The sequence below is a fragment of the Trachemys scripta genome, unplaced genomic scaffold (assembly GCF_013100865.1).
Source record: "Trachemys scripta elegans isolate TJP31775 unplaced genomic scaffold, CAS_Tse_1.0 scaffold_75, whole genome shotgun sequence".
Classification (NCBI taxonomy): domain Eukaryota; kingdom Metazoa; phylum Chordata; order Testudines; family Emydidae; genus Trachemys; species Trachemys scripta.
In genome coordinates, this window is record NW_023260561.1 from 22503 (window position 1) to 32465 (window position 9963).

At 44.3% G+C, this 9963-nt stretch overlaps 1 protein-coding gene across 1 annotated transcript; it reads left to right on the forward strand.

The window, feature by feature from the left end:
• The first annotated feature begins 1589 nt into the window (after positions 1-1589).
• On the forward strand, positions 1590-8308 carry LOC117870632 (killer cell lectin-like receptor subfamily F member 1). Its single transcript, XM_034757840.1, has 4 exons — positions 1590-1717; positions 4710-4864; positions 5622-5740; positions 7446-8308. Exons 1-4 carry the CDS (start codon positions 1606-1608, stop codon positions 7573-7575), a joined length of 516 nt encoding a protein of 171 aa, XP_034613731.1. The 5' UTR covers positions 1590-1605; the 3' UTR covers positions 7576-8308.
• Positions 8309-9963: the final 1655 nt, after the last annotated feature.

Genomic DNA, 9963 nt, shown 5'->3' on the forward strand with positions numbered 1-9963 from the left:
CACCCCCCCCCCATTTTGAAAAGCACGCTGCAGCCACATGAATGCTGGGATAGCTGCCTATAATGCACCGCTCCCAACACAGCTGCAAATGTTGCAAGTGTGGCCACACCACTGCACTGGCAGCTGTCAGTGTGGACAGACTGCAGCACTTTCCCTACTCAGCTGTACGAGGGCAGGTTTAACTCACAGCGCTGTACAGCTGCAAGTGTAGCCAAGGCCTTAGGCACTTTTCTTTGGGAAGCTCTCACTCCTCTATTGTTTGTAGCTGGCCTTTGATATTAAAATGGAGATTCGCCTCAGGCAGCAGAAGAGTGTTTTCTTCTCCAATGAGATTCCTTTCAGATTTAGTTGGGTTGTAAAGTGTTAAAAATCACCAATTCCCACCTCTCAATTTCTATCTTTAGGCAAGTTTGCCCAAATCCCTGAACATTCTAAGGAGGTGGGTCCCCAGCCATGAAACAGGAGCAGCTGCTGCTCACTGCAATTGGGAACATCTGGGAGCTGACAGACTGCCTATTGCTGGGCACAACCCCACAACCCCCCCCACCTACACTGACCCAGCACATTACCTCAGTGTCTGATTCCCACTGCACCCAAAGGAATGACAGGGAGGGAGGAGGGGGAGAGAACCAAGCCAGACTCTCTGCCACCCACAGTTCATGATCCCACATGGGGAAGTACCCATCACTTTCTTTAGCATGTGATTAAAGGCTAAGCCCCTGTGAACATGAAGCTTAGAAGGTCTGTCTGTTTCCACTTTGTTTTTTTCAACCTCACTCCCCACAATACCCCAAATTCCCTGTTCATAGATAACACTAGCCTTCACTATTGTGAATACTCTGATAGCATAACTAGTGTACTTTTTGGCCCAGGAGCAAGTGCTACTTTCAGCTTACATCTACATCCCCACTAACCAGGTGTTAACAATTGACAGGCAAAAGGAAAAAGAGTGGTAGTACGCTGCTTTTTCTCGCTGAATGAGGTATAAAGAGTCCTGAATGTGTTATTTTTACTGCTTGTTGCCTTAGAAATATCAGGAATATTAAGTTAAATTCCTTGGTTTTGCTGGAGGATTTCTGAGCTGACTCCGCTATGTAGGAAGGTAGCTATCTCATCCTTTAATTTAAGGCTTGGGATGTTGAATCTCTAACAAAAGGAAAGAGACTTGCTCTCAGTTGCTTAGGCTAAAAAAAGAAAAAAAAACAGAATTCTAGACAGTCTGAATGAAACTGATCTCTCTTTTCAATTAATCAGATTTATAGCTGTACTACTTGTAGTGTCATAACCGTACCTATTCTCCACCAAAGTAGGCTAGACCTGAATTTCTTATGGAGGAAACAAGCAGGGAAAACAAATCAAATTTAAACAAAAAACAACAAAGAGAAAAAAATACCAGGCCTTCTTGATATATTATAACCGAACAAAAAAGGCACAAACCTATTTTTAGTCCCTTTGCAAGCTGATGTCCTCACTGACTATGTTCTCTGTAATAGAACTGTGTTTTCTGACTCTCAGATACCAAGACTGCATATTATTGATGCTCCTATTAACCATGTTGTCTTCCTTTGCATTCAAGTCTGGAGGGGAAATTGTAAGAGCCCGTCCATGCTCAGGACAACCTGCACTGAAAACACATCTTCAGGGGAATCTCCATGCACAGGGACATGCTTGATGACAATCAATGGATTAATGGACAATCTGTGTGAAGATAGAGAGGGTGAGGAGTTACAGCCCCTCTCTAACTGTGCAGTGTCTTCCCTTCTGCTGTTTGTTAACTTCCCTCTTCTATAACAACCTGAAAATGTTACGGGCCAGAATCTGGCTTCTTTACTGTATGAGCAGTCCTTGTTGAAATCAATGGAACGGCTCACAGAGGAAGGTACTACTCAGGTTGAATAAGAGTATCAAAATCTGGCCCTGAAGATATATTTGAACCAATATTTACAATTCCTAGTTAGTAATTATAATTATTGATACATACCCTGTGCTTGGAGTAGAACTGGAATGTGCAGGGCTGCTTTTAAAAATGACATTAGATACCTTAGAGCAGTGATTCTCAACCTGTGGTCCATGGATACCTGGGGGTCTGCAGACTATGTTTAAGGAGTCTGCGACAGACTGAAAACTGACTGAACAGAATTCAGCTATATTATATATACATATATACACATACACATACACCAGTTTTCCAAAGGGATCCGCACCTCCATTAGAAATTTCCAAAGGGTCCTCAAATGAAAGCCACTGCCTTACAGCTTCCTGGTGTTTTCAAGAACCCCCAGAGGCCAAGGATTTTTTACAAGGAGAGGGAAGGACTTTGGCAGCCTGGGCCCTTTACCAAATGACACATTTAGCCTTATTGCCCTAGATCTATAATTTGGTGATAATTACTTGTTATTAAATATTTTTATAATGCAAATATTTTGCTTAAATCTGTAGCAGGAAGCCAAGCAGGAGGGAGCTAGGGAAGGTTCTAAACAGAAGCTCCTATGGTGAAGGAGAAAGAGAATGAGTGTAGTTTTAGGGATAATACTGTTTCCCTTATTCTAATAAAGTTACTTGTTCACTGTGGCCTTCTGTAGACTAGGATCTAAAGTATGCTGGTACCATGTTCAAGCTAACACTTGTAACCAACACACTCTGGAGGTCTAGGCTAGACAAGGCCGGGTGCCCTTAATACGTGTTGAACTGGTCAAGTTAAAGTCTAGGTTCCCCCTTTGCCTAGACAAGGGCTGTGTTAGAAGGAAGTACATTTTCTGTGTCTCTCTAACCCAGGGAGGGTGTGACATTTGGGGTGCAATTATTCAGACCAGTGAGAGGTTGTGTCACTTTTTGCCATGTCACCCTGGATGCCTTTAATGCTCTGCTGCTGGGGCTCACAGGCCAGACACCAACAGCCAGCAAACACACATGCAGCTCCTGAGTGTGTGTGCACTGTGCAGCCCTGGTTCAGCGCTCTGAACCCAGCAGCCTGACACAACACAACAACCCCACCCTGGTCTTCACCAGATTCATTACTACGCACCCAGTTTCTGTGGAAAACATGTTTTTAATGTCATTTCCCCACCAGAGGTAGGAAAACTATTTTTTTTTCTTGTATCACTCTTCAGTAGTAGTGGCATAAGAAGCCTGTTCTACTCTCAGAATAGATTATCCAAATTCTCCCTTTCCTTTATTTAACTGGAAACTGATCGCATTTGCATAAGTGGCAACTTTACCTTTTCTATTCTTCTTTTTTCAATGAGGAGACTTCTTCTCTGCTATGTCACTTGCTCTGTGCTTGTTGTTGTTCCCCATCCTCTACTCATCACATTAGATTGTAGGATTTTCATGGCAGGGACCATGTTACAACTCAGAGGGGCCCTTTCTCAAGCCATTAGGAGCTACTAAGATACAAAGAAAAAGAAGAATCCTGTCTTACACACACACACACACACACACACAAACAATATTTAGGTCACTGATTTACCATATATACTTGTTCATAAGTTACATTTTCTTAGTAAAAAAGGGAAGCATCGGAGAAGGGGTCAGCGTATGAACGGGTATAGAGAGGGGGAGAGGTGGGACACAGCCCCTCCCCCCAACACAGGGAGCAAGGAGAGGCAGCACAGTCAGCAGAGCCAGAAGGGAAGAGGTGGGGCCAGAGTCTCTCCACTTCTGGCCACGCTGCTCTCCCCCCAGTCTCAGAAGCAGCTGCAGCTCCAGGGCCGGTATGCTGCGGCCGCACCACCCAGCCCCGCTTGCTGGAGCGCACTGCGGCCACGCTGCTTAGCCCACCCGCCGGAGCATGACTCCCGGCCCGGGCCGTTGCAGCATGCTGTGGCCGCACCGCCCAGACTGCCGGAGCAGTTCTGGCCAGGCCAGAGACATCCTACCCTGGCCCGCCCCAGCTAAGGTGAGAAGGGATGGGATGGGGAGAGTGTAGGGGTCCCAGGCTAGGGGTGGGGTCACGTGGGGGGAGTCACAGGGGTTACTCCCCTGACCCCCAGCTTCTCCCCCCCAAAATTTCCCCACCAATTGCTGTCCTGGCCCATCAAGGTAAGCAGCTGGCGGGCCGGGACACTTTGTTTACTTAGGTTTACCTCTGTGCCTGTGGATGCTCGAGGTAAACAAACCATCTCGGCCTGCCAGCGGCTTATCCTGATGGCCCAGGAGCCAAAGTTTGCCAACCCCTGAATTATAGGGTCAGCTTATGAATGGGTCATAAAAAATTTCCATTTTTACTTATCCATCTTGGGGGAGTCGGCTTATAAATGAACTGGCTTATGACCGAGTATCTATATATCAGTATTTCAGGTTAAGGGAAAACAACTGAACGAGCAAGAACCATCACAGGCTGCATCTCAACAACTGAGAACAAAATGGCAGCTACTGCCTTCAGGCTCCTAGAAAGGCAAACTTGAGGCACACAGGAAACAAAAGCACCAGTTTCACAGTTAGACGGGGGAGCATGCACGACATCACTTTGCTCTAAGCAATGGTTCCCTAAATGAGCATTGAACCCATTCAATGATAATTAGTGGAATGTAAGACACGCTGTAAAATGCAAGACAACTGACAGCTGTGACATTGCACCAAGAATATTTAATTTTCCAAAATGTACTGATATGAACTGGGAAGCTATTTGCTTCCCCGCAATATGTGATGGGAGTAATTAAACCATTTGTGATGCTGGGTAATGATCTTCTTTACCCCCCTACCCCCAGGAAGAAGCGAGTGTCTGCTCTGCCCCCCAGGGTGGATGCTGCACAGGGGGAGATGTTACTACTTCTCAGAGCAATCGGGGACCTGGGATGCCAGTATGCGAAATTGTTCAGGCAGGAAATCCCAGCTGCTTGTTGTTGAAGATGAGGCTGAGATGGTAAGTCTCGGAACATCCCACACAGTACCCAGCAATCAGCAAACCCTCCATGTCATTCAGACACTTGACTGAAAAATACAAATATACCCTAGGTTTTATCAGAACCTCTGACCAAGCAGGCTCTCCCTGAGAAACTGTCTGTGAATGGGCCTTTATTTCCCCACAAACAAGAGCCCTACTTGGGAAGACGCCAAGAGGGAGCAGGGCCTGGCCTTTCTTCCCTCTGGCTGCGATCAGTCCTCTGATCGATTACTAAAAAGCTGCTCTACCAACTCAGTAGGCTTCCCTGGGTCTGCGTGAGGCAGATGGGGAGGTGCTTCAGGTGCAAATGTGGAAAGCAGAATAAGTTGTGATCTGGGAGGAGGTTGGGGGCGCGATCACGGCTTTTTCAGTCTGCTAATGCAGGAAAGGCTTTGCTTTGCTGTTGAGTGTGAGTTTCATGCTGTTGAGGACTTGCCCAGTCTCCCTTTGGAAATGTAGAGGGTAGATTCCCTCTGCAAGGTAAAAAATGCCCGATTTTCATGTCTGACAGTTCACTCGGGGTCTGGCTGTTTTAAGCGACTCTTAGGTTCTCCCAAGTGCAAGACTTTTGGAAAAAGCAGCTATAAGGATTGCCATGTGCCCTAAGGCTGTTCCAACCAAGCCAGTTACCGGCCTGGCTGAGTCCTTGTCTTTCACATGTATTCCGGTCTCAGTTCAAAATGGGCAGAGCTGAAATGCCCCATCAGTGTGTAATGTATTTCTGTTTAATCCACAGGAATTTATAGCAACCAGAACAGAAAAGAAATATTTCTGGATTGGATTAAACTTTCAAGAGAAAGAGGGAAGATGGATGTGGCTTGGTGTCTCCCAGTTAGAAGGGCACAGGCTGAGCTTGTGGGTGGATTTTTCTTTCTATAAATGTTAAGTTACATTAATATAAATGCAGATACAGCTCTGACCCCATAGCTCCCAGCTAAGTAATTCCCAAAGCACAGAGCTAGTACTGTGATTGAAGGCACATCTTTAGTTCCAGCTTAGATTTCAAAGTCTCCAGTATGACCTGTTCCACATATAGTCACAGTCTTTAGAAAGCAGTGGTGCTGGTGATGCTGCATGAAGGCCTGATCCTCAATTTCAAATCACTGCATTCCATTGCTGCTTAGGCCCTATCTACACAATCGTTTTGGGGCTGTTTTGTAGAAGTTTTGCTAGGTCTGTATAGCAGCCCCATGAAAAACCTCTAGGGCTTGTTTGTACTAAGGTTATGGCCACATTGTAACTTAAGTTAACTGATTGCCAATTAACTCAATTCAAGTTACACAACTATACATGTTAGTGTAGACACTGTACAAACATTTGTTCCTGCTGGTCTTGGGTCACCCTACACTGAACTCTAGGAACAAGTGTTTATGGAGTGTCTACATCAGCATGTACCATCACGCTAATTAATTGTTGATTAGAAATTATAGGAACAAAAGTACAGGACCAAACACTTCAGTCTAGACACAGCTCTAGTGTAATCATGTGGCACCAGAGGAAAAAGAAAAGTGATTTGTATTTGTGGAGTTTACCTTGGGGCTTCCACGTGGGGAGAAATCTTCATCCCTGTGACATCAACAGGAATGCAAAACTCCCATTGACTTCAGTGGAACCAGGATTTCATCTCTGAGGTTTGTACTAGTGCAGCTACACTGGTGTAGTTACAACTGCACAAAGCAGCCTCTTCCCTAGACAGGACCTTACTTGGCATCAAAGTGAAGTTGATGATCCCTTTATTCTCTTCTTTGGAAATCAGGTGGCTCTGGGCAAGGTGAGGATACCCGAGCTGGGAGAATAAGGTGCACTGATACATATCGAAGTGCAGAGGGCACTGCAGGGGCACAGTTATTCAAATGGTTTAAAAACATAAAAAATAATTTGTAACTTGGAAAATTTTTCAACCACGTCTGGCAATGGCACAAACCTAAGAATGTGCTGAGTGCCTGGGGATTTTCTGTGTTCATATTTGACCAATGTATTATGTGGCCAGGGTCACCACAGTCCCACCAGCCTCAATTAGTGTCCATCAAGTGAGGCCTGTAAGTACTTGAAAGTGACCCTGATGCTGCCTGCTGTTCGTATTAGATCGCACTTGGACTCCAGGTTATGCCTCAAACCCACCTGCAAACTTCCAACATGTATGAACCAGAGGTTATTGGAGAGTGGGACCACTTGGGTTGACTCTCTGGTCTGTCATGCAGATCAAACATTTGGATTCATGTAGCTGAAAACTCCTCCCCACCTCCTCACTATTAAGACTCGCCATTTCTCCTTTGTGGAAGGGTTTTCCTCCTCTTGCTGATAAAGTTCATGGAAATGAGGACCTCTGAATTCCTCCTACCAGTGTCTGCTCTCTGTGAATCCTTGTGCAAATCCCATCTGTCCAATCAAATGGATTGCAATGAGCCTGCATATGCCAGTCTAAACGCATAAGAAAAAAAAACACACACACAAAAGTAAAAAACCCTGGATCCCTCCTCCCAAACTCTGTTCCTGTCTTTTCATTCATTACCAAATTCTGAGCTGACCTCTCAGTGAGCAGCTTTTGTTTTCTCTTTAGGGTGATGGTAAATGGAACTGGAGATGGCAAAAACTGTTCTGCTTTCAACAAGGAGAAGTTACACCCTGAGAAATGCCCGTTTTCGCACAGATGGATCTGCAAGAAAAATGCAACCTTGCTGGCTCCCTAGAATAACCCAGAACATTAGACACCGTCCCTTGTAGAATGATGCATTTTCTTGTACTTTGTGATATTTTAATGTAAATAATCATAAGAGCATTGCACAGAAACCATAGCATTCGGCAATCCTGTGTCAATTGACCTCTGGCTGTATTAGGGATAGGTTTGTATTGTAACCTCCTGTAGCTCCTGGTGTCCAAGGATAGACTATGTTTAGCTAAACAGATTATAATAGTTGATGCACGATAAAATGCCTGTGACTATCTTTTCTGTATTAAGAAATGACTCATAAACACCTCTTTTTTTGCTTACTTTCAACTTTTGTATTAAGATTTTCAAGTAGAAACTCTTATGCAATGAAAGGTTATTTCCTGCCCCTTGGTGCAGCTGCATTAGTGGGAACCATTTTGGTTCCTCTGACCAGCCGTGCCCAAAGATGACTTATGAGTACATTGTGAGTAAATGTCAATATTAATTAACTGGACAGGAAAACTACTATTCTAACACATGGGGAACTAAGGCACTTTGGCCCAGATCATAGAGTCATAGACGTGTACAACTGGAAGTGACCTCAGTAGGTCATCTACTCCTGTCCCCTGTACTCAAGGCAGGACTAAGGAATAACTAGACCGGGGGTTGGCAAATGGGAATTGCGGGACGTGAACCCCAACCACTGGCAGCTGCGAGAGGCTGTGCCTGTGGACAGTCAACGTAAACAAAATGTCTTGCAGCCTGCTAGCGAACTACCCTGATGGGCCAAGTGCCGAAGCTTGCTGACCCCTGAACTAGACCATTCCTGACAGGTGTTTCTTTACCCTGTTCTTGAAAACCTCCAATAATAGAGATTCCATAACCTCCCTAGGTAAACTATTCCCGTGCTTAGCTACCCTGACAGTAAATTAGTTTTTCCTAATTTCCACCCTAAACCTCCCTTGCTGCAATTTAAGCCCATTGCTTCTTGTCCTATCCTCAGAGGTTAAGGAGAACAATTTTTCACTCTCTTCCTTGTAACATCCTTGAAAACCGTTATCATTTCCCTGCTCAGTCTTCTCTTCTCCAGATTAAACAAACCCATTTTTTTTTTCCAATCTTCCTTCATAGGTCATATATTCCAGATCATCATTTTGTTGCTCTTTTCTGGACTTTATCCAATTTTGTCCATATCTTTCCTGAAATGTGGCACCCAGAACTGGACACCATGCTCCAGCTTACACCTAATCAGTACAGAGTAAAGTGGATCCACATAGAAAATTAGGCCTGTAACATCCCTTGATTTCAGCGGAGGTTAATAGTCTAAGTAGATTTGTGGAGCTGGGTGATTAAATGACTCTCCCAAGGTCACAGAAGAAATCTATGGCAGAGGTGGGAATTGGATTTAAAACTCCTGAGAGACAATCTACTGTTCTAATTTTCTTCCTTGAATTATGTAAAAGCTTCCCAGCATACACCTTCTTTTTAGACAGATGACGTTGTTTTCACCAGATGCCCAGTTATTGTTCTATTTAATTCCCAAGATACTATAGATGTCTTCATTATTTCTGAAAAAGGCTTCATTTTATTAAATGATTACTGTGTAAGATTCTTTGTTGCATTAAGTACTTGCTTTGTGTCTGACCTTATTGCAACAAGGTTACAACCTGCCTCTGGGAGAGGAGTGTAGTTAAAAGCGTAGACACTGGATAACCACAGCTAGAACAATCAATCTGAAAGATTTGACCTGAGCTGCCACATTAGAGACCGGGGTGAAATCCTGGCCCAAGTGATGTCAATAGTAAAATGCCCACTAACTTTAAGGAGGTCAGGATTTCTATTTCTAACTGAGCCTGCAGTGAGCTTGAATAACCTCTCTATATTTATTTTAAAATGTAGTATGTGTGCAGCACCTTAGAGTGGATTGTTCCCATGGCCTTGGTCAATAAGAAGAGTAGTGAAGTATGAACACAAAGAGCAATTAGCAGAGGTGATACAAGCTTGTAGCAACCACTATCAATGTGTAACTGACATTGTTGAAAGTGGCACATGAGGAGCAATAAGTGGAGCCCACCATCGATCACTGAGCATTTCAGATTCCTTGCAAAGGGGTTTGACAAAAGGTGAGACAACACAATGAAAAACAACAAAAAGGAGTGATTTTCAGCTCTCCTTATTCTCCCTGTATCAATCCACTGTTCTCCAAGCCAGCATGGAATGTTCAAAAGGTGCTTAAAATTTGCCATTCTTAAGATTTTTATGAAATAAAGATTTAAAATTCCAGTTAAACAGAAACCTCTGCAACAACTTTACCTGTGCTCCAGCATGGCACAACACTGTGTTCTTCTCATTAAAGTATTTCAGCACCTTGAGGAACAAGCCACAGATCTCCACCAGCTCCCCCCACGCCAAATATCTTATCCTCCCT

Coding starts and splice junctions, on each gene's coding strand:
- LOC117870632 (XM_034757840.1), top strand. CDS start 1,606: ATGCTCAGGACAACCTGCACTGAAAACACATCTTCAGGGGAATCTCCA. Junction 1,718..4,709: donor TCTGTGTGAAGATAGAGAGG/GTGAGGAGTTAC, acceptor CCCTACCCCCAG/GAAGAAGCGAGTGTCTGCTC. Junction 4,865..5,621: donor TTGAAGATGAGGCTGAGATG/GTAAGTCTCGGA, acceptor TTTAATCCACAG/GAATTTATAGCAACCAGAAC.